We start from the raw sequence: 24,607 nt of genomic DNA on the forward strand, positions 1-24,607 counted from the left end.
ATCTCAGCAATGTAAAGTCAATTTAAGTTTCCACCTATATATTTGGCTTTTTCACTGTCTTCATAAAAGCAATCATAAAGCACAAACCACAGGACAATGTTTTTACAGTGAATAGAGATTTGATCAATGAAAGAAACTATCACTTTTGATGGAAGCTTCCTCTGTCGTTTGTGGAAACGAGCTGAAATTCTCAGTGCGGCTGCTAACTGAGTCAGTGGTGCATTTAGACGGAGTGAAGCAACTGTGAAGTGAAGGCTTATAAGGCCACTTGAGACTTACCCATCCTCTGAACTAGTAGATTTCCATATCTTTTGGGGTGTTCTGGTCTTAGTGTTGGGGAAGAAGTAGAAGAACCGTACCTTGGCATCCCCTTAGAGCAGCTCTTTTGAATAGTTCAAACACCAAGGAGAGCTCTTCCCCAGCTTTCATGAGGGGAGCTGATATGCGGGAGCTTTAGGATGCTCTAGAATCCCACCCAGGAGCTGCCTTCCAAGTTAACTTGTGATAAAGACAGTACTTATACTGACATGTCTACACCCTCTTTGGTGGGGTTCAAGGAACACCAGGTAGAATAAAGCCCCAAGGCAAGGTTCTTCAAAAGCTGACCCTTTTCTACATTTCAAACTTTACCTTACACTATTTCCTGATTTGAAAAAAAAAAAAAGGTTTCTGCTCTTACCATGCTCTTACCCTGTTCTTTAACAAGGGTCTGCCTGTTCTCGAAAGCACCGGGCATTCTGCCTCCTTCCCCCTCCCCGACCTCCCTTTTGCTTCTCATCCACCTCCTCCTTCAAGTTTGGCTCTTCGGTTGACATCCAGTTCAAATTCTGTCTCCTCCCCGACGCCTTTATCTGGCATCCTCCACTTTTATCTGCTCCCTTTTCTGAACTCCAGTAAGCCCTCAATGCCTCTTCTATGACATTTAGCTAATGTGAGATACTGCTTTGTGTTGATTTGCTTTCATGCTCTGGACTTATCTTGTCAATTAGATGACACGTTCCTCAAAAGGCATGAGAAGATACAGAAACACCAGCACAAGCATATTGTTCTGACATTTTTCCTTCACCACCTAGCACAGCACCCCCCAGAGTAGTAGGAGCTTGATAAAATTGTGTGATGATTTTGTTAAAGGGGTTAATGATGATGAATTCTATTCTCTAGTGATGGTGTGATAAAGAGAGTTTTAAGTTTCTCAACACTGCTAGTGTGTCTACCTATGTATGCTGAGGTGGGGCAGCTACAGGGCTCACTTAAGGCTCTGCAAGCAAGACAGGGTGCCAGCCCACAGCTCTGCTGCCCAGGACCTAAACAGCAGTCACAACGGTGAGTGGGCCTGCTCCATACATAACCTTGTGGCAACCTCAGTGTGCAGCTAGAGAGAGATCTAGCTTCCGAGGCTTTACCTGAGATGCGTCATCATTTCCAGGCTTATTCATTCTATTTACAGGAGGCAAAGAGACAGGCGAAGCTATAGCTCACTGCACAGCTTACACTCACCTCACCTTTTTAGCTAAATAAGGAAGCTTATGCATAGGATGTTTTCAACTGATTGCTGACTACAAATGCAGAGCAGAGCAAAGGAATGCCATGTCCAGACGAGGCACCAGGGTGCAAGCGGTAGGAGGGCAGCGGCTGTAAAAGCAGGGCAGGGGGTGTGTGCACGCCTGAGCACGCATGCCATTTAGCAGAGGCTGTTTTGGGGGCCTAGGCACTGCTCAAATTAAAAGGCTAAATTTGCTGTCTTTATTTAGAATGCAACCTCTGTGTCTCGCTAATGCTAATTTTTGTTCTTAGCATGTATGTAACACTCCCTGCTCCCAAACACTAATTGTTTTCACTACTGCTAATTAAGTAATTAATAAAACTTGACTGTGAGGTAAATAAATATTAATAGTACCTATTGGGTGGGAAAACACAATCATTCTCACTTGCAGGGGGAGGGATGGAAACAGAAGCATATGAGTGTGGATTTGCAAGGAGAAAGGAGACTTGTAAGGAATACCAGCAACAGTTTTTAGCAGCAAAACTGAGAATAACTTGAAAAGATTTCTTCAGATGGGTAAAAAAAAAAAAAAAAAAAAAAAATGAAAGAAAAAAAATCAATATATTCTAAAGCAAGTTCTTGTACCAGTGCCCAAACTTCCACGGCCATTACTATTACTTAAGGCAGTAAAAGTTCATTAGCAGGAACGCACTTTATCGACCTTGAGAACCATTCATCACTCGCGGCTCGTCTAGATCAGCACAGAGCAGAGGGGGAAATGGAGGGCTTTAGGAATGTGACACTGCTCTTACAATCATCGACCAACAGAACTGAGCTGGACAGAAAATGTGTAGATATAAAAGAATATTCTGTGTTGTTTTAACATTCTTGTTTTCTTCACTCAAGCTGTGGATGGTAAGTGATGCCAGAAGTCCTCATCCCAAGAAACTGTAATCAAAGCCATGTGTGTGCCCACGTGCAGACACATAAACACAGCCAGACTGGATAGATGGAAAGAGAGAGAGGAAAACCACAATTTCCTTGACTACTAGGCAGAGAGTGTCAGCGGGCTGTCTGCGCTTCCCCTGGGCTCACAATGAGAACCCACTAACATAAAGGCCCATATGACATTTTGAGGCTGGGTGAAAGAGCCACTATTCTAATGCTGTCGATTACAGAGGTGAGAACTAGACTATGCCCGCCAGGTAAGGCATTAGAAACTAAAGAACTCTCCTGCTTAGAGGCCAGCCTCTGAGATCATGGCTCCCAACAGGGGCTGGACCATCTGCCCTCATCCACAACCTTTTTTTTTCTCTGCTCCCTAGTATGTCTCAGGCCTCAAGGGGAGGACCCCTCTGAAAATATAAGGTTGTGTCTTTTGAAAGAAAAAAGGGGATGTGTTGTATAATGTTATCAGGAAGAAAAAATGCCAAAGAGTTGACTACATTTCATCTCATGTAAGCAAGTATAGTGGGTTCAAGGAAATAGCCCAACCTGTTTTCTTTGCAATCTGCATGCCACTCTCAATTGAAATAAAGTAAGGCATTACAGCTGGATGCGAGTGGAAAATATACTGAGCAATGTGATGATACTGGTCTAAAAGGGCCCTGTGTATCTTAATGATCCCAAACCATAACTTCCCTGGAGGATCCACACATTGTACTCCTGACAAGTTTCACCTGTGTTTGGGGCTGAAAGAGATTCTGGATTCACTGCTGTGTAGTAGCTATGGAGTATGGTTACTTTATGCATTTAGAGCAAAACCACTGCCAGCTCCAGGTTACAGGAAATTTAGGGAAATGCTGGTTGATTAGAAGCTCGATATATACTGATATTACCACTGGAGTATTGTTGAAAACTATTTAAATCTGATTTTATCATGTAAAATGATATTATACTGGTATTCCTATTTCAGAGGCAGTGTGTATCATGGGAATACACTGGATTGGCAGTTAGGAGGCCTGGGCTCTGGTCCTCATTACCCACATGACCTTGAGGAAGTAACTTATTCTGGTTATGCCTCAGTTTCCTCACCTGTAAATGTAGCTTCTGCACAAAACCAGGCTTTCAGGACAAGGCATGCCTCAGCTGCTTCATGAGATGGCTTGTCATGGGCCACCTGAATCCTTCCCTTAAGCTTACTGGACACCACATCCACCAGCCTCTCCCAGCCACAACCCTTCTCAGTGTCTGTCACTGATATATCCCTATCTCTTCTAAGAATGCTAATACCTCTGTAAAAAGAAAAGCCATTACTGGAAAAGGCTGGTCACATCTCAGACCAACCAAGGACCTCAACATCAAATACTTAAAAAGGCAAGACAGGTAACATAATTGTATCGCTGAATCAGGCCAGTTCTAATCAATAGGAAGTGGTGAGTCTCGTGGCAAACTGAATACTGCAAGCCTTCATCCAAAAGGCATTCGGATGAAAATATTCTTAATCTGGGTGATGGCTAAACAGTTTATGTCATTACAGTGAATTGAGCCTATTACCAAAGCTACTTGACAAGCTCAGGGTTAAATGTTCACTAAGGTCCCTGACAGTTGGGAAATTCTGGGGTCCAAAATAAGACTGATTCTGAGAAAGCCTGATTTGGAGAAAGCTCCAAATTTACAGTCACTTTTGACTCCACGCATGTCAGATCCTGGATGTCCTTGCTAGCGAGGACTGGCGATGCTTCCAGAAGTTTTAAGAAATCTACTGGCTTCCTTGCGCTTTTGTTTTATTTCCTGCAATCGGATGTAACTAATCATTGGGTTTCAACCCACCTGTTGATTTTTATAGCATCTCTTCTGCTTGTTGAACTACAGCGGGGATAAACAATAAGTGATTGAATGGGATTGTGGAGGCCGAATGGTACAAAGGGTAAGGGCATGGAGTGGAATGCAATAACCCTAGGTTAACATATGGGCTTTGGCACTTCTAGCAATTGGAACTATGGGAAATTTATTTTCGTAGTCCTACCTCACAAGATGGCAGTGAAAACAAAACCATTCAGTGCATTTAAAATGCTGGACATGGGGTCTGACTCCTTGGAAGTGCTAAGTAAATATAAACAGACTCTCTTCAAGGAAACCAGATCCTACTCACACCATTGCTACACAAGTGGACCCAGATGGTCTGATCACACCTCCTACAAGGGAAATATGTAGGAGTTGGGAGTTCTTTTAGCTTCAAGCTACAAAATTGTGTTCTGCTGCTATCTGGTTGGCTGTATTGCTAGATTCCACCATACAAGGGCCTTAATCCATGTTGGCAAATTAAAAAACACCATGAATATTTGGTGATTCTAAAGAACATGAAGGTAAGGCTGAGGTTGTTGATATGCTGGAAAATAACTCCAGGGAAAAATGCTTTTCTTCCAAGTTTGGTGTTAGTGGCAAAAAAGAAAAAAAAAAAAAAAAAAAAAGAAGAACCTAGGAGAGTAACATTTTCAGTGAGTGTAACTGTCTTAATGAAGATAAAATATATTTCAGACAAAAATATGAGTCTAGCTCAGGTTATTGATTTCACTTGCACTTCTAGACTTGGACCTATGATTTGGAGGCATAAGTGGAAGTGAGCTGGGTTTAATATTGTCATTTTAGCGTTATTGATCTAAAGGAAGGACAGTCACCTCTCTTAAGAGAACTCGCAGATTTTTGAGATAAATTGAATTACTTGACTAGGACATGATATGTACATTTAACAGAAGCTGCTAAATTTATGGAAATAATTTTTTTTCTAACAGTATTTGGAAAGGAAATACACTCTGTGACTTCAAGATGCTTATCAGAGCCAATTCCTGGTATGCCAGAAAAATACCTTTTTGGTTGCCCAGGGAGGAGGATGTGAAGTCATGGCAGATTTGCCTTTGTGTCATAACAAATGATACAGTCCAAAACTGTATGGTTATGACTATAATTTCACCTCAAGGGTTTTATGTGTGTGTGTGACTTGGATAAATCACTCAAGATTTCTGTTTTTTACTCTGTGCCAGCTACATCCCTCTTTAGAATTAGGTTTCTCATCTGCTTTTGGAGTACATTTTATTTCCTATATTGTGCTCTTAATTAAAAAGAATTTTTTGTCTTTTTGTAGCAATTCTACAGTCTCTAGAAAAACTGGGAAGTGCATGTTTCTGCAGAACATGATTCTTTTGGAATCTCTGAAAGCCCAGGCATCTTTGCCTGCTTCACAGTATCCCTGAGGTATGCTATCTCACAGTAGCACATCTTTTTGTGTCTTACTGCTTAACTGTACCAAGGCAGATTTATCTGTTTACTAGTTACTACTTGAATTTGTGTAGCTATTTTTTGTGGCTGACCTGAAAGGTCCCATTTTCCTTTATATTGTACCAGACAGCTTTCTTGTCTCTTTCCTGAGGCACCATTAAAAGAGACAGGCATGAGAAGTCTTTCAACAGTTACACACAGAGCTGCAACAGTGCCCCTTCATTCCTTAGGTTTGTAATTAAATGAGTGTCGAGTTTCCAACAGGAGGAAAGCAGTTGAGAAATTAAAGCCTTTGAAAAAGAAAAGGCATTCAAATACGTTGTGACAGAAATCATGAGTTGCCCTTCAACATCTGTTTCGACCCTTCTTCTACAATAAGGTGACAATCAATTTTCAGCTGGGCACATACCCAGAAAAAAGATGCCACTGTCAGCTTCCTTAGGTGTGGATGTGTGATTAAGTTCTGTTCATGGAGATGTAAGTAGGGAGGTGTGAAAACTTTTGGAAGTTTCTCTTAAAAGACAGCTGGTGTGTGTCTTTTAGCCTCTTCATTTTCTTTGGCTTTCATTTCTTCCTGATGGCTGAAATGTGGATGTGATCACTGGAGCTAGAGCAGCCATTTTGGACAATGAGGTAACCCTGGACATGAAGGCCACATCCTGCAGAATAATAAGATGGAAGCCAGGATGCCAGGGACCCTATCAACTTTATGGAGCAGAGTCATCATACCAGTCATGTACTGCCCACCTGTAGATTTAGATCTGAGAAATAAATAACTGATTTTATTTTATTTTATCTGATTTAAGCCACCATTATTTTGGATCTCTGTTACTCACAATGGAACCTAATTCTAACCTAATAAATGTGCTCAAATCTCTCTATTTATGTAATGTTAATGTCAAATCTGAACCAGTTAAAATCATTTGTAGCAGGAAGCATGATATTTTGACAGAAGGAGTTGGGGGAGAGAATCTAGCAAAAATATTATTCTAATGCCTCTATAGTATACATTTAAAATAATATTTATTTAAGTACCTTTATGAGAAGTAGTCAACCCCTAATAAAATTGTTTTCAATTAAAAAAAATCAAAATGTCATAAATGATTTTGCTCTCCTTAGCCACATCCTCCTGAACATGCCACATGATCTAAGATTTTCTTTTAAAGAGGAAATCTATCTCACAGAGAGGTAACTCAGAATAAAAAAATTTGAAGGAATCAGAATTTAGCCTCTCAGACACATCATGGAAGGAGACATGAAAGGTTCAGTAAAATTCACCAAACCTGCCAAATTTGGGCAACTACCTGCATTTACCCACTCTGCCCCAATAACATGATCTGAAGGCAGAATAAGAAGATGACAAAGGAGAAGGTATAGAAATTTCATGCTGAGAAATCACCATTTGTTGTTTTCCCTAACTTTATGAAGAGTAATTGACAAATATAATTGTATATATTTAAACTGTAAAACATGATAATTTGACATACATTACATGGTAGAATGATTACCAAGATCAAAATTATTAACACAATCCATCACCTCACATAGTTAATTCTCTTTTTTTATTTTGTGATAAGAAGGCTTAAGATCTACTCTGAGCAACTTTCAAGTATATAATACCACCATTTGTTTTATCTTTACCACAAACCTGTTCCTGGGGGAACACCTCTATATGTTCCCTTTTATAGGATGACCACAGCAATTCTGGGAGGTAGACATTGTTATCCCTATTTTACGGAAGAGGAATTAAGGTCCAGAGAAGTTAAATAAACTTCCTAACCTCAAAGGTCTCTTGCTGAATTTTAGGCCTCTGTTAATGCTGCGCATCACAGGCTATTCATTTTATAGGAGTCAGAGGAATCCATCAACTTATTTAATGTTTGCATTTACTAAATAAGAATGATAGGTTTGCTACTCATCTGGGTAGGCCCATGGAAATCTTTCATCTTCAAAAGGCTTTCTATTACTTTCCCAAGAGTTTAAATTTTATGAATCTATTGGTCATTGATGTTACTGCATATGCCATCTAAAATGCACACAATTTTAACCTAAGTGAATAAATAGAAAAGTATTACAGCTATCAATCATAGTTTCTGTTAGTTTGACAATGTGAGTTCCAATCTATTCACATAAGTACTTTGAAAATAATAAAGCCAGAAAGTGACCTACCTTTTGAGTGAGCAGAGCTTGCACAACTTGGTTGGCTACCTTTAAAAAATAAAGAAAAGAGTTGCCGTTTATAATAATGAGACTTTATATGCATGGACTCTAATTTATCAATAAGTTTCCCACAGCTTACTATAGCTAATTAGCTCCTCATTTTCCTCTTTCCTCTAGCTCCAGAGGACCTGATTCTTTTCATAATAAGCCTTTCCTTCTAGGTAATACTTCGCTTTTTCCAAAGGTGACCTTGTTGCTAATTAAGATGGTTAGGCTGGAAAGATCATTCATACCTTGACTCTCACATTTCCATATTTGGAAAAGTAATATCCTTTCATATGTAAAGTACTTTAAGAAGGCTAACAAATGATACAGTGTAAAACATGATCCTAATTATCTGTATACAGTTTCTACACTGCTGATTTACAATGTCCTTTGCCTCTCCTTCCTATTCTTTTGCTGTGTGACTATTTACTGCTTAAAATTACTTGCAATAGGGGTAGGTGGAATGGTGGAGAATAGGGACAACTCATTCTTTCCTATATGCTCTGGTTTCCTTCTCCACATTTTCTTTTATGCCATCTTCTTGTCATTGTTACCTGTGATAGAGTCTGATAGTTGTTTACTCTATCCCCCACTTGCCCCTTCCTCCTAAGTCACAAACCCTGATTTTTTGGCTGGACACATCCAAATACATTTCTCTGACTCCCCTGTCACTGTGTGACAAACTTCTGGCCAATGAGTTATTAGCAGTCTATTTTCTTGGACTTATAGGCAGTTTCTTATAAAAATGGGGCTCATCCTTCTTTCTTTTCCTAGCTGGGATATGAAAGTGATGGCTGGAGCTTCAGCAGCCACCTTGACAATGGAAGTCACATATTAAGTATTTTGGGGCAGAAAAATAGGATGAGCCTGGTCCTGATGATGCATGGAGCTGCACTGTCTATCTCTGAACTGGTATATGAGAGAGAAATAAAATAGGCACTGTTATGTTGAGTTTCTTCTAATATACAACCAAATATAATTGTCACTAATATATTACTAGAACCCTAATTTTCTTCAGGTATCAGGCAGCTTGTGACAGTAGAAGCTGGGTCCCTCTCAGCCCAAGGAGGTGAATCTTGATTAATCTAAACCAGTGTTGGTTATTCCAGTCCCTTTCAGCGACTGGCTTAGGAGTGGGCATGTGACACAATTCCAGTTAACGGCCATGTGAAAAACCAATAACATGTCCATGATATTTCAAGAATCTGCCATTTTCTCCAGATAACCATTCATCATTTCTACATGTATTTATACTAAGATTTCTTTTTCACCTGCAGGTTTCAAAACACTTCACAAAGAGTCACTAAACTTCACCACAACCTTGAAATTATGTACCCATATGGCTAATATTGATAAATTTACGGTAGATAGGTGAATTATGTGGGATTTTTTAGTCAATACATACATAAACTATAAACATTTAGTGTGATAACTGAAACTGACAGCATTAAAGACCGAGTCAGGATATTTAAATATCTTAAATATGAGGTATTTCTGTTCATTCATTTATTCGATATAAATTTGCAGAGTATCTATGATTGGGATGTGTTCTTTCATTTCAAAGAGAACATAGCTGGTAGGAGGTTGGCAAGAACACAATTATAAGTGTGATAATCGTGTAATCATGTAATCATATTGGCAATTCTCACATTCAACCGAAGGCTGAGGACCACACTTTTATCTTCTCTTTCTCTTGATAACAAATGTATTTTTGATGAGGCTAAACTGTGTGTGCTCATTTCTCTGTCTAGTATAGGGGAACAGATTATGGTAAAAATGTTTTCATGGGGCTTAATTGTTTCTTAACTCAATATTGACAAAATAGCATATCCTTAATGACAGTGGGCCACCAGTAAGCCTCACTGAAAATTAAAATACAGGCTGCAATCAACTTGTGGTTAGCAGACATTTACACCACAAGCAGTAAATGACTAGAATCAGATTACCTATAATTGGTTCATTGAACTGTGTGCCCAAGAAGGATTCTTTTCCCTATCAGAATCCTTTTCAAATTTATATTGTTGACATTAAGTAAAAAAGAAAGGCCTTTCATTGAAACTAACTACAGTTTTGAAGAAAAAGTATTCTTAGGTATTTTGCTTTTTAGTCCAGCCCAAGTTAAAGAAGCATATCTAAGAACTATCATAGTCCAAAATAAATCGTATTTTCTGTAACTGGTGCCATTACTTCTTCCTTTTTTACTTTATTTATACATGATCACAATGGTGATAAATGTTATTCGGCCAGCACAAATTGACCAATAGCATAATCTTGAAAATCTTTCAGATTTTAAATGTTCATTTCAATTTGTAACTGCGAATTTAAAGTCAAACTGTATGCCATCTATTTTATTCTTGCAAATTAAAAAAAAAAAAAACTACAGAAGAATTGAACTATTCATGCTGCTTAAATCAGGAACAATGTACCAAACTTAATTTATACCATAAATAATTTAATTCTTTTGGATAGCAAACTTTGGATTTGATTTATATTCTCATAAAACTGCCTAATATCAATATTTTCTTTTCTTCCTCCGAACTGGTCCCTCACTTAAACCAGTCTGTGGCACAGTGGTCGCATAAAATAGTTCTCTACATGATTTAGCAGGAGTCATAAACGAATACCTTATCTGTAAGAGCCTGCAGGAGTAAATAGGTTATATCTTTGCAATCCAATATGTTTGCCCTATAGGCTTATAGACTCTATCTCTGATACAGTTCCTTTTGGCACGTACTTTGGACAATTGTTTGCTCTATCTGAAAACTGAACAAAGATATACGAATGCATTGTTTCTTTACCGACTGACATGGGGTTCTATTACCCAGAAGGGCTCACAGGTTCCTTGCAGAAAAGCAGGCAGGTGATACACACGCTTTCCTTGGTACTGTCTATAAAGATAGTTTCCTGGGTTTTGTTACTACTTGTAACAGCTCAGGTTCGCCGATGCATCAACAGAACGACTGTTTGGAGCTCGTGCCTGCAACCTCTAACAGGTTCACAAGATGATCCCTGGAATGGGCCCCGGCCCCCATCATAGCATCCTGCCCTTAGCACTCGGGTTGCAAAGAATCACACCCCGGCAGCCCCAGCTAATGAGAACAAATACCTTCTAGTGTCAGCTGACAGCTTTCCTCTCCAAAGAAAGAAAAAAGACCAGCTGGGCTGGGCCATGGGGGCCTGAGACACACTGAGCAAAGGTGACGGTCCTTAAGCCCCTGGCTTGTTTGACAACCTCCCTTAGGCTCTTTGTGGAAACCTCCGTCTTTGCATTGAGGAGAGGAGCAGGGGTGTGGGCAGCGGGGGAGCAGGGCGGGAGGAACAGGGGTGCCAAGAAGAGCGGCCAGGGTCATCTCTCTTTTCCTCTCCGTAAGAATTCTCTCAGACAAGCCAGCTCCTCTGACACTTGGCTCAGCTGTGACCCACACACATCTTTGTTCTTCTTCCCTGTCAGATGTAGAGGGATCTGGGGAGGTGGGGGGAGGGCAGAGAGAGGAGAATCAGGGCTGCAGAGTTGTCTGTTACTTTATTGCCAAACAGTCCCTGAGGCTGAATGAGTTTATTCCAGAGGGAGCCAGTTCTCACCACATCCTGAAGACAGTCGGGGACGGGGACGGGGTCCAGGGTGGGGCGCGTAAGGTACTCAGCAGACACCATGCTTAACTGTCCTGTCCTCCTGCGTGGTGGTCCTGCTCTCACCCTTTTATGTGCTGCTTTATCATGCCAAGCCACTGTCATGTCAGCAAGGTAATTTAAAAACCTGGTCGCTAAGGCACACCTTTTGGGAAATGTGCTTTGGAGAATTTTTCTCTGCTTCTGAGCTTGGTTTATTGTAGGAAGGCAGCTGGGGGCGGGTGGGAGGAGCACTGGGGCAGAATCACAAAAGAGACCTGGGTTCAAATACTGCCTGTGTTGATCATTCACTGATATGTATGGGGGTGGGGAAGCAAACCTGATTTTTCTCATCTGTCAAGCAGGGGAACCGTCTGCCTCTAAAATTGTGAAAAAAAGCATGAGATGATAGACAGCAACAGAGAAACCACCTTGGGCAGTACCTGATCAAAAGCAGTCACCCCAAAAATGTTAAATCTGAATCCAGTCATTCAAACTTCAGAAACTAAAACACATTTTCAGGTAAGCAGTTAAGGAAGGATGGTTTGAGAAGAAGGGCTTTTATTTGTAAAGGGATGAAGTGTGTGTGTGTGTGTGTGTGTGTAAAATGCATGTATAAATAAAAATCACTAAGCACCTATATTATTTATGTACTCCGTAAAAAAAAATCCTGTAAGACCCTGGGAGAGGGGGAGATTTATATATGGGATTCCAGTGAAAACTAATTTGGAAATTAATTTCCTGCGGATAATTCCCATTCATTCATTTAGTTATTCAACAAATATGCATTAAGTGACCCAGTCTGGGTCAAGAATTGTGCTGGATCTTGGAGAGATAATGTTAACGAGAACATAGGTGCTGCCTGTGGTGATTAGCGTCTAGAGCAGGTACAAGAAGTAGATCATCTGTTGATTTTATGATCCATTCATGAAATGAACATGAAATGGACATCGGAAGCATGTGAGAGCCATAAGCAGGGTCATCTTCCTTCTACATTTATCAAGATATTGATTTTAAAGATGACTTAGGTTACCAGATGTGGGCTGTACAATGACAATATCTGATAATGATTCCACAATCCAGTCTTGCCGTATAGCATAGGAACCAGAAAGAAAAGGAAGAACTGTTTTTAACCTGCTTCTGCCTTTAGTTAGCCTTGGTTTAAAAGAAATTCTGATGCTTTTTTCTTTTTTTCTGAACTACACCCAGAGGTCTGCTTTTCCCTGCCCTTGTGCTCTGAAGTGTAGAGCACGGAGAAGTCAGAGAAGAACTCAAATACTACGGCACCCTGGCTGCCTACGAACCCTGGTCAAACTCGGATGGCCTGATGGGGAGGCAGGTCCAACTTCTGTGTGCAAAAGCCTCGCCTGGGAAATTTGTTCAAATTGCCAATTTCCTCACCCTACATTCTGCTTAAGAGTAGCTGAGTGAGGTCAGAGAATCAAATTTTTAGCAATCGAGACACATATTTCTGATGCAGAAGGGGTTCAGAAACACACTTTGAGAAACACTGGGATAGGGTGTATTTTTTGCTCAGACACTGTTAAGGAATTGGAAATAACTCAATTTCCACATAGGTCCACGTGGCTCTTCTACCGTCACAACAAGTTTGGTGGAGCTTTCATCCTCTTACGGATGCTTTCTGAAAATGCCCTCTAAAGCACACATTCAGAGACATAAGGCTAGTGGTTCTTAATGTTGGCTGAATATTATAAGCCCCTGGAGTGCTTTAAAAAATTTGAATACTCAGGCTCCACTCTAGAGCAGAATCAGATCGGAATCTCTGAGGGTCGGCGGCAGCCAGTGGTTCCTTTAAAGCTCCCCAGGTTAAGTGCAATGTGCCAGTAAGAGTGAGAACCACTCACCTTTCTAGATCTCAGACTTCACTTGCTCCAGCTCTTTCTCCTAAAGATGCCCTTTCAGTTCTGCCCCCTTCACCGCCCGCCCGCCCGCCCACTGCTCCACCTGCCCTTTGGTGACTATGCTGTATATTCTCCCAGACCCAGCGTAGCCTGTTTCCTCTGTGAGTTTCCCTCGCCTCCTTCCTCTGGGATTAACCACCCCCTTCACTTCTCCTGCTAGGCTGGGGGTACCTTGAGATCCCAGGGCCTGGGCGAGGTTGATATCCCATAAAGGTTTGGAGGACACAGCTGAATCCATCTAAAAGCAAGGCAGCGGTTTGAGGAGACGGTATGTGTCATTATCTTCTCTACTTGAGAACAAGTTGGTCTTAAAGGAACTGGCCAAAGTGATGCTGAGAAAAAAGAGCGTTTCACTGCTTGCCAGCAAGCTGTCAAACAGCTGCACAAGGAAGCTAGATACAAACACGTAAACCTCCAACGCCCCCCACCCCCGCCAAAATCAAGACTGGTCCTTGGTTTTGCTTTTGTATTGCAAGGCAAGGAGATGAGGGGTTGGGTGGAAGTAGAAGTGGTGGTGAAGTGGCAATGTGTGTGCATGCATTTGTGTGTGAGTATCTATGGATGTGTGTCTGTCCCTTCTGAATAAACACACCCTTTTATTAGAACACACAGAGGGCGTCTCCGACTCCCAAGTGCTTTCCCCAAATCCTCAATATGTTCTTCATTTCCCAGAAAATAACAATCAGTACAGAAGGGATTGAAGAACACTTCAAATTTACATTTTATCCACCAGTGTATGTTCTATGAAACCCATTAGCAAGGAAATAACTTACATGAGGCCTTACCTTGTTAGTTTGTCTAATTAGTATAAAAAGCCTTGAAAAGAATTTCCAGTTGGCATTATTACTACATTCAACTAGCCCTTTGAGAGTGTTCTCTTACAATGCATGGAAATGGATTGTCGACCCTCATGCAATTAGTTACAAAACAACAGGCATGTGTAATCAGGGGCTGGGATTCATGAATACAAAATATTTGTGCTGCTCAGAGGTGGTTCTTTATTGCAGATCACCTCTTTGGCAGCAGTTAACTTTTGCAATTAAGAACGGAGGGCCCAGGACCCGCAAGCAGCCCCACCTGGCGTCCCGCGACCCGCACACAGCCCCACCTGGCGTCCCGCCCGCCACCGTCGCTGGCCTGCAGCAGCATCTCCTCCAGCTCTCGCCTATGAAGGGGCTCAGGCTGGCCGACAAGGAGGACACTCCCTCGTCCCACAGCGGGACCCGCGTGCTGGCCAGCAAGACCGCGAGGAGGACCTGCCAGGAGCCCGGCGAGCCGAACCCTAAGCTATCTGCCCCCAGTGCGGAGGATGAACCACTTCTGAAAGAAAACCCCCGCCGCTCTGTCTTCTTTCCTATTGAATACCGTGATATTTGGCAGATGTGTAACCCCCGCCGCTCTGTCTTCTTTCCTATCGAATACCGTGATGTTTGGCAGATGTGTAACCCCCGCCGCTCTGTCTTCTTTCCTATTGAATACCGTGATATTTGGCAGATGTGTAACCCCCGCCGCTCTGTCTTCTTTCCTATTGAATACCGTGATATTTGGCAGATGTGTAACCCTCGCCGCTCTGTCATCTTTCCTATCGAATACCGTGATGTTTGGCAGATGTGTAAGAAAGCTGAGGCTTCCTTCTGGACGGCTGAGGAGGTGGACCTTTCCAAGGACATTCAGCACCGGGAAGCCCTGAAGCCTGAGGAGAGACATTTCACTTCGCATGTCCTGCCTTTCTCTGCAGCAAGTGATGGCGTAGTAAATGAAAACCTGGTGGAGCGGCTTAGCCAAGAAGCTCAGATGACAGAAGCCCGTTATTTCTATGGCTTCCAAATTGCCATGGAAAACATACATTCGGAAATGTATAGTCTCCTCAATGACACTTACATTAAAGAGTCCAAAGAAAGGGAATTTCTCTTCAACGCCATTGAGACAATGCCTTGCATAAAGAAGAAGGCAGATTGGGCCTTGCGCTGGATCGAGGACAAAGAGGCTACGTGTGGAGAACGTGTCGTAGCCTTTGCCGCAGTGGAAGGCATCTTCTTTTCTGGTTCTTTTGCATCGATATTCTGGCTCAAGAAATGAGGACTGATGCCCAGCCTCACATTTTCCAATGAACTTATTAGCAGAGACGAGGGTTTACACTGTGACTTTGCCTGCCTGATGTTCAAACACCTGCTACACAAACCTTCGGAGCAGAGAGTCAAAGAAATAATCGTCAGTGCAGTTAGGCTAGAACAGGAGCTCCTCACAGAGGCCTCAACAGTGAAGCTCATTGGGATGAATTGCGCTTTGATGAAGCAGTACATCAAATTCCTGGCAGACAGACTTATGCTGGAGCTGGGTTTTAGCAAGGTTTTCCGAGTAGAAAATCCATTTGACTTTATGGAGAATATTTCACTGGAAGGGAAGACTAACTTCTTTGAGAAGAGAGTAGGCGAGTATCAGAAGATGGGAGTGCTGTCCAGTCCGACAGAGAATTCCTTTACCTTGGATGCTGACTTCTAAGTGAACTGAAGATGCGCTCTTATTTTGCTGATTTTTCTTTTTCGCTTCTCATCAAAAGAGAAAAAAATCAGCTCCTTGAACTGTATTAACCAGCTACACCATAAATTGCCCATAATGTTCATTATGTTCATTAATGTTCATTAATGGCATCTTTAAAATGTTCATTAATGTTCATTAATGGCATCTTTAAAGCTGTGTAGCTACCTCAAAATCAATCCTGTTAATGCTAGTGGGGTCACCTAGATTGAAAGCGTTGACAAAAGCTACTCGGATTCTTACGAAAGATCTTGTCCATGTTTGGCTTTTGCAAGCAGGCTGGCTGTACATGACTTCCCCCTGGCTCTTAACAGCACCTTCCTTGGCCTCGAAGTGTGGGGAGTCAAGCGAGTTTGATCCAGCAGGATTAAACAGTTACTACCACAAAGCAGTAGGAAGACATCAGACTCACTGCTTCAGATTTTAAAGTTTACTTATGATTTGTATATAAAACTGGCACTTTACACACAAATAAACATAGTTTGTACTGTCAGAGTGAAGGCTTGATTTAACCTAAATTTGTTGGTTTCTACACCAAATACAAAAGTATTCTATTTACTACTAATGGGAGCCAATTCAAGATTTACTAGGTGATCAACATAGGTTAAGCCTGTGTAAACTAAGGGTGTTATTTTTATTCTTTATTTTCTTTGATGAATTGAAGAGCTTTTAAACTCAATCCTGTGCACACTTAGGTATCAGTATCAGCCAGGTGGTGCCACACAGAACACAGGCTGGTTTTGTGTTCTGTAGCCCACGTCGAGTATTGCGGGATAAGAGATGTGGAGAAAGGAGACTCTTAACTTAGGTCATTAGGAACTGAAGTGTGATCCGGACTCACTGTGGGTAACCTGGGAGTGCATGAGGGGCGGTATCATTTAATTTCTCAAATTGTATGTTCCCCAACCTCAAGTTAGTATGAAAGATCCTTGAAGAGCCTTCTTAGCTGGGATCCAAGATATTAACTTTGTAAATTGGTTTTCAAATCATCCTTGAATGAAAGGACCCACGTAAGATCTTTCTCCTATTAAGTGGTACAACCAGGACTGAAACTGCTTCTCCTAAAAGTTGAGTGTTTATTCTGATTTTGTTTAATTTGTGTGTAAGTAGGTACTGGTGACTTAACCATTTGTACTTTAAAGTTAGAAAGTTGTTCTACTATATGTTTTTCTATATTATATCTGCACATACTTTGAAATAATTACCCAGTATTATTTTGCAGTTCATAATTGATTGAGTAGATATTGCTCAGTGCAATTACTCCTAGGATTTGCCTAAATGTGATCCTCATCTGCTGGATTCTTAAACTTCAGTAGAAAGCTAGTGTTATGTGAATAATTAATACATGTTCCACTCAAATATTAATTTCAGAAGAAAGTACAAACTTAATAGATATATTTAATAGGGCTAGTTTGAATCAATCCACCTTTATGTTCCCTCCCCCCCCCCCAAAAAAAGATGTTACATGGAAGGTAATGCACGACACACACCGATTCTTTGGCCATGTTTGTTAACACATCGTGTTGTGTGTTGGCTGACCACTGGCCTGTTCTACTGTCAGTTTTCTTCATTTATTGTATTAATATAAATGGTAAAATAGTCACTTAAAAAACTTCTGTAATATGGGACCCTCTTCTACCTTTTAAATTATTGTTATAAAGTTAATCCAGATTATATGGTCCTTACACTTGTGCGACACAAAAGTAAACACTTTGCCTGGTGTTGCCAGGTACAGGTGGCAGTTGGAAGCAGATTTTAGGATTCTACCTCCCATTAGCTGTGTGATGCAAACATTAGCTTCTGCCAACTAGGATTCGGTTTTTTAATCTGTTAAAAGGAAACAGATTTTGTCTAAATCATTTCAAAGTCCTAATACTGAGTACTGCAAAAGTGATCAATGATTTAAATAAAACCGTTCTCATGTCAAAAAAAAGAACAACAACAAAAAAGCACAGAGGGATTCTCCCTCTGAAAATTCTGTCTTCAGTGGAAACTTTATACTAAATGATTTTGTGGGTGAAAACTTCGGTTTCACCAGACACATGCTAATGAAACCTTTGGAATACAGGCATAGAGAACATACAGAAAGCAGGCTGTGAATTTCCAGAAAGGAATGCTGGGAGCTTTTTGAGTGATGGGGAGGGATGACTTGTGGGAAAATTGTGACAACTAAGAAGTTTCTGTGGTGTGATTCACATAAATTTGACTTCTGAATACAGATTAAGTCTCATTGGAAATTTCTGTGCAGGAGGTTAAAGTGGAACTTTGCTGATCAATACATATGACCCAAGGGCAATATTTGTTCCTTTAAATATCCTTGGATCTATTTGGTCTTTCTTGCCCTAAACTTTGATTGGACCAAGTACCTGGGGAACAGGGGTGAGGGGGCTGAACTGGCCTCACTAGACACTGAGTCACCACTCCTCCTTTTATGTCAGCTTACTTGAGCGATTCTTTTAACTTTGGACGGTGTAAAGATTATTCAGAGTCCTTTTAAATCTTGACAGGGCAGAGGAGTGCAAACACCATTTTGCTTGAGTAACTAATATATATGGCTGGACACATGAAACAATTAAAATATTAAATAGCTAAACAATTTTCTGGGGACATCTTGAGGGTTCCTCAACAAGTAACTGTGAAGCAAAGCGGTCTGTGTTATGAGGATAATGGCTCTCAGTTTGTAGGGTTCAACAGCATCACCTGGAGAGCTTGCTGATACACAGATCGGTCATCGCCAGGCCCACCTCCACGCCCAGAGTCTCTGATTCTCTACAGCTGGGGGTGGGGCTTCAGAATTTGCATTTCTAACAAGTTCCCAGACGAGGCTGATGCTGCCAGGCCAGGGATCCCATTTCAAGAACCACTGGTGGAGGAAAATATCCAGCACAGGTGGAACTCTGAAGGAAACACCATTTCTAGTTTCAAGGGAGAAGAGAAGTATATGGTGGAGGTGATGATGCCGTAACTGGGATTTGAACCTGTGTTCTTTGTCATTTAACCCATCACCTTCAGGGACAATCAAGGGGGGGATTGGGGGAGGAAAGGGGTAAGGAAGTTCAAGAGCGTTTGTTGGAAAAGGTTTTCCCAGTTGTTAGTGAGAAGGCAAAGACTGAAGATACATTGCTAGTTTCCACTGGTAAGGTAGGAGAACTCGACTGAATGTAATTTTTCTTATTTTCTTAAAATCTCTGTCAGCTATATCGTAACAGCTCTTAAACAGAATCTCTTAGAAGAATATGTGCAAGTTTTAGGGTATCGGGCAGATGACTAGAAAAGTCATCCCATCAAATGAGTAACTCCAATCACCAACCAAGTCCCAGATAAGAGCTTGTCAGGGAGGCCAATGGCCAGTCCTGGCTGGATGACACAGGAAAGATGGGTGGTACGATCCCTGGCGCCGTGTGAGGGGATGGCTGAGAGGAAAACCAGGGCCCTGCATGCACGTCGATCTTCCCTCCCCTCTCAGGAACTCTGAGACACCCACCATCTCTGCCTTCATCTCTTCATCTTCGTCAAATCACACTTCCCCAGTTTACTCAGGCGTGTGGCCCTGTCTCCTTCCATTCTGCTCAAATTTCCCTCCACACTTCCCTTTCTCTTCTTGGCTTGTTCTCAATCCACTGATTTTTTCCCTCCGGCTGCCAACTGTGAACACGTCCCCACCCACTCTATCAAGGATGTGCTTTTTCAGAAATGGCATCCAGTTGGAGGCGATGCAGCGTGCCCTGGGTGGCTTTTCTCATTCACAGGCTGGGATCACACTTACTGGACAGCACGAATTTATCATACAGTGAAGCATCTCCCAACCTATGCCCCAAGCATATTGAACAATAACCAAGAGGAATTTGCAGATGCCCGTATAAGGATACAGGGAGGGAGGGGGAGGGGACTGACTGACCTTCCTTCTCCACATTCACATGTTTACAACCTTCCTTTGAAGGAGAAAATGCTAATGTTCTCTGGAGACCGGTAACAGGCACATATTAAGATCTGACATAGGGAATCCTAAATAGTCCAGCCTCTTATCCAGAAGCACCCCGCTCCCCTTACCTCATCAAGACACCTCTCATACTGTTCCCTTTGATTTTCATTTTCCAAAGCCAACGCTGAATTCTCTGCCTGCAGTAAAGATACAAAAATAATACAAATAAATCAATGAAATGTTCTGTCATGTGACAACTTCTTCAATACAGTTACTAAATATATCTCCTCAGGATCTAAAACACTCTTGTAGAAGAATCTTTGACGAGTTTGCTCTAAGTACTATTATAAATCTCTCAGGGATGACTCCTGTCTTATCGTTCACAAAAAGGCATTAGCATTTAAAGAAACGCAAAACTTGATATTTTGAACAGGTAGAAAATCAAATCATGGCCTGATGCGAGAGTGTTCTGTAAAAATGATTATAATATTTACTTCATTCTATGAAAATGTAAATGGAAGAAATGCCTTAATCCACTTCATTAAGACCTGTCACAGTTTCACAACCTGGTATTTGTTTAGGTCATAGAAGAGAACCTCAGGTAAATTCACGAAAGCATAATTCCAAAAGCAAACTAAATATGTTGTGTTCTTGGTTAATCAATGACTTTTGAACATGAGACTATAATGAGAAATTTAAGAACTGAACATACTTAAGAGTCCCTCGCCCCTCCCCCTGCCTTTTTAAAAGTACTGCTTTCCTGCTCCTCAGAGCCTTGTAGGTACCTTAATGTTAAATAAGTTACTGTAGGATCCTAGGTTGAATATAGTTACTAGGTTACCAGTAGAATAATAAGGGAACAAAAGTATACAGTATAAGCACATTAGGTTTTAGAAGAAGCATGGAATGGTGGCATGAAAATTGCCCTCTGTCTGGTGACCTGGGTTCACTTTGGCCACTGCTGGCCCCAGCCTGAATCCTGAACTGTATAAGTTAACCCATCCCATGGCTGCCACAGTGATCACCGTCTCAATCCCCCAAGGAAACCTGGCTCTATCCACACCTCACGACAGCCCTCCTTAACATTTAGAAGTGGGCATACAGACCTTTAGATCATTTTTTTCAAAACTATGGTATGATTTTTAGGAGGTACACAGATTCACATTTTCCTGTTATAGTTTCTTTCAACTTTTTTTTTTGGAAATAATTTCAAACTTACAGACGATTTGCAAAAATGGTACAATGAACTGCCGCGTACCCTTTCCTTAGATTCACCAATTGTTAACATTTTGCCACATTTCCTGTATCACTTTCTTTCTCTTTCAATTTTTTTCCTGCAACTTGAGAGTAAGCTCTTTATCCCTAACTACTTCTGTGTGGATTTCCCAATAACGAAGACAACCACAGTATAGTTTTCAAAGCCAGGAAATACAGTGTTTATTAATACAGCACCACAATCTGACCTACAGTCCTTATTCCAAATTCATCCACTGTCCCAATAATGTCGTTATGGCAAAATTTTTTTCCAACCTAGAATGCTATCCAGGATCAGAATCCTATCTTGGATGAATGACAAATAGATGATTTGTCATTCATCCAAGATTGTGTAATCTGGCAGAGTTGTCCTCTATGCTGTTGATCCCTCCCTCCCTCCCTCCTTTCCTTTTGTTTTTTTTTTGGAAGAGTAGAGGGCAATTATTTTGTGGAATGTCCCTTAATTTGGGTTTCTTTCAAGTTTCCTCCTGCACACCTGGCAGTAATGGCACAGAAATGATACTGAAGTCCTTCTCAGTGCATCATATCAGAACCGTGTCATGTCCATTTGTCCCATAATTGGACATGTTAACTTTGATCACTTGGTTAAGGTGGGGTCTTCCAAATCTCTCCACTATAAATTTACTATCTTTCTTTTTACAATTAATAAGTAAATTGGGGGTAGGTACTTTGAGACTATGAAAATCTCCTATTCCGCATCAAACTTTTATCTACTTATTTTTAGCAACCATCAATGAACCTTGCCTGAATCAACAATTACTTCGGCTGAAAATGATGATTTCTACCATTTTTCTACCTACATTTACGAGTTTGCATGATGTCATAAGGAAGTGTTTTTCCTCTTTATTTATCAGTATGAATACATGGATTCTTTTATTATTCATAGGGCTATGTCTGTACTCTCAGTATTTATTTTGATGCTCAATTTTCTCAGCTTTGGGAAGGTGAATCTCTTTAAGCTGTGCCCTTTGACATATTTCCTTCATTTTAAAAACACGTTCTTTCTTTTTTGGCCCAGGGAAATGTTCCATGCCCATTTTGCTTGTCTGTTGCCCCATCCCTGAAATCAGCCATTTTTCCAAGGAATCCTGCTTCTTTTTAGTTGGGCAATGATATTTGGAAACTAAGATCTGGATATTAATGTGCGCAAATTACTACTGAGGGATCACTGCTCCTAGTCCTTTTCAGTGGAAGGAAGCATTTCTCCCTTCTCTTCCTCTCTTCCCCTCCCTCTCTCCTTGCACGTGCGCACACACACGCGCACACACACACAACCCCCCACAGACTTCCTCCCTTTTCATATTTGTATCTTCCTTTTTCTAGAGTGACAGCATGGGCTGCTGACATCATTATATTTTCTCATTTCTTCAATCCTAAAGTGCGTACAAAATGGTCATGCTACAAAAAAATAGTACTAAGAAGAATTCACATTTGCTTTTTCTTTAGAATGCAGGTATATACTAAAAATACTGTGTTCAAAAGATACCAGACTGGCTCTTCCTCACCCCTCACACCTTAGTGTGGCTACACTATTTATTTGAAACTGAAGCTGGAAGGGTTGCATTTATGAATAGTCTTTATGAGACTCAGAGAAATTTTGAGGAAGTTAACATCTGCTTCTTTCTCAATTTAATTTTATTTAGATTTAAATATGTTTTAAGAAGCAGATTCACAGATATAGAGAACTCTAGTGGTTACCAGTGGGGAGAGGGAAAGGGGAGGGGCAATATAGGGGAAGGGGAGTAAGAGGTACAAATTACGACGTATAAAATAAGCTACAAGGACACATTGTACCACACAGGGAATATAGCCAACATTTTATAATAACTATAAATGGAGTATAACCTTTAAAAACTATGAATCACTATATTGTACACCTGTCACATATAATACTGTACATCAACTATACTTCAATTACAAATGTTTACATTGTTTCAAAAAAAGAAAATTTATTTTGAAATTCAGTTCAGGTCATTTGTTTCTGATAGTATTCAAATTTAATTTCTCCTCTTCTCATTGTTTTCATTTTATTTTTTGAAAATGGAAAACATGAACATGATTCCAAAAGTCAAAACTATACTAAAAGGAGCGAGGTGTCACTTCCTCTCCTAACCCTTCGACATCACCCCATCCACCTCTAACAGATTCTCTCCTAGTGTCCATCACTCCCTTTGTTGTTACCATCTAGTTACAATCCTGTGCCCTGCCCCCTCCTGTTATATATGCAACAATCAACTGCTCCCCCGCCTTTTTTCCTACCAGTTCTCTACTTGCATTCTTTCTGTTTTATCAGTTTATCACTTTCACGTACTATTCTTCCACCCTTGCCCTATATACCCCTGTTTTAGCCTCTTTGCTGGATGATGACTGGGGAGACTGGTCTTATACTTCTCTTTTATTTCCACAGCATCTTGAAATTTTCCCTCTTCTTTTTCCCTTCACAGTCACATCTTCAGATGGTACCTTTTCTCTCAGCCTCGTTTTCCCCAGAATCATGACCTCGCTGAGATGGTCACCTTAGGTCCTGCACACTTTCAAGCCCTGCCCTACAGCCAGTACTGAGATTTGAGCTCATGGTGTCAGACCTCATTCTGGGAGTGCTTTCCTCGTACCCTCTGCTACCACCCTGCCCTGGCACACACAGCCTCGCTGTGGATGGTGCTGTGGGTACAGTATTCGGTGTTTATTTTTCTGCGGACAGCAGCTGAAGTTCTAGTGTTCTGTTTTCTGTTTAACACAGAAGGTGTGGGTTCCGTGTGGTTTTATTTGTGCTTTGATGATTTGAATTTCTTTTTTGTTTTTTTTGGCAGATGTATGAAAAGTTTCAGATTTAGGCCCGTCTGTTACTTACCGGTGAAACTGACGTGGTGTTACTGAACTAGGACTGGGCACAAAAGCTGAAGTAAACAGTCTGTTTGGATGCCACTGTCAGATCATCCCGACCTAGTCATCTTTCAAGTCCAAGGATTCAAATCCCTGTTTCTTCCTCAACTTTCCATTCTAATACTTGGCTTCGACATTTTTTCCTCTGGGCTCGAACCCCTGTTTTAGCAACCCTCTCCCAACACTCCCGCCCCTCAGGTGGGATCCTACACTGTTCTTTCCATTTTCATCATGGACAGACGTCTGCCACACAGCCCAATCCTTCTACCCTCTTGCTGATCATCTGTTCAGATTTTTAAGTATTGGTTATCCTCAGACAGTTCCATCATTTCGTTCCCCACCCAAACTAAACGGAAAGCTTTTCCTGACTTGCTGTTGGTTCCTTCCAGGGCTTGCTCTGGCCTGTCACACTGAACCCCCTTCAGACCTGCAGCTGGTGTAACCCCTCAGCTCCCCGCCCAGCCCAGGTGGGAGGGCCGGTTCTACCCCCTGCAGTTTACCTGGCAATGGCAGGCTGTGTAACCTTCAACAAGTCATGGAACCTTTCTGGGA

At 41.2% G+C, this 24,607-nt stretch overlaps 2 protein-coding genes across 2 annotated transcripts in view; one reads left to right on the forward strand and one right to left on the reverse strand.

Moving 5' to 3' along the window:
- The window catches only part of NCKAP5 (NCK associated protein 5), a 953,343-nt gene that overhangs the window by 177,745 nt on the left and 750,991 nt on the right, over positions 1-24,607 (reverse strand). Inside the window, exons 8-9 of the mRNA XM_036858046.1 lie at positions 20,026-20,094; positions 7,871-7,909 (exon numbers count right to left, since the gene is read on the reverse strand). Of these exons, the coding sequence (XP_036713941.1) occupies positions 7,871-7,909; positions 20,026-20,094 (108 nt within the window). The remainder of the gene's footprint in view (positions 1-7,870; positions 7,910-20,025; positions 20,095-24,607) is intronic.
- LOC118897756 (ribonucleoside-diphosphate reductase subunit M2-like) lies at positions 10,850-15,950 on the forward strand. The gene is given in 3 exon segments (XM_036857059.1): positions 10,850-10,899; positions 14,445-14,781; positions 14,989-15,950. Coding segments are annotated over 3 exon segments (1,338 nt in total). The 3' UTR covers positions 15,940-15,950.

The sequence above is a fragment of the Balaenoptera musculus genome, chromosome 7 (genome assembly GCF_009873245.2).
Source record: "Balaenoptera musculus isolate JJ_BM4_2016_0621 chromosome 7, mBalMus1.pri.v3, whole genome shotgun sequence".
NCBI classification, from domain to species: Eukaryota; Metazoa; Chordata; class Mammalia; order Artiodactyla; family Balaenopteridae; genus Balaenoptera; species Balaenoptera musculus.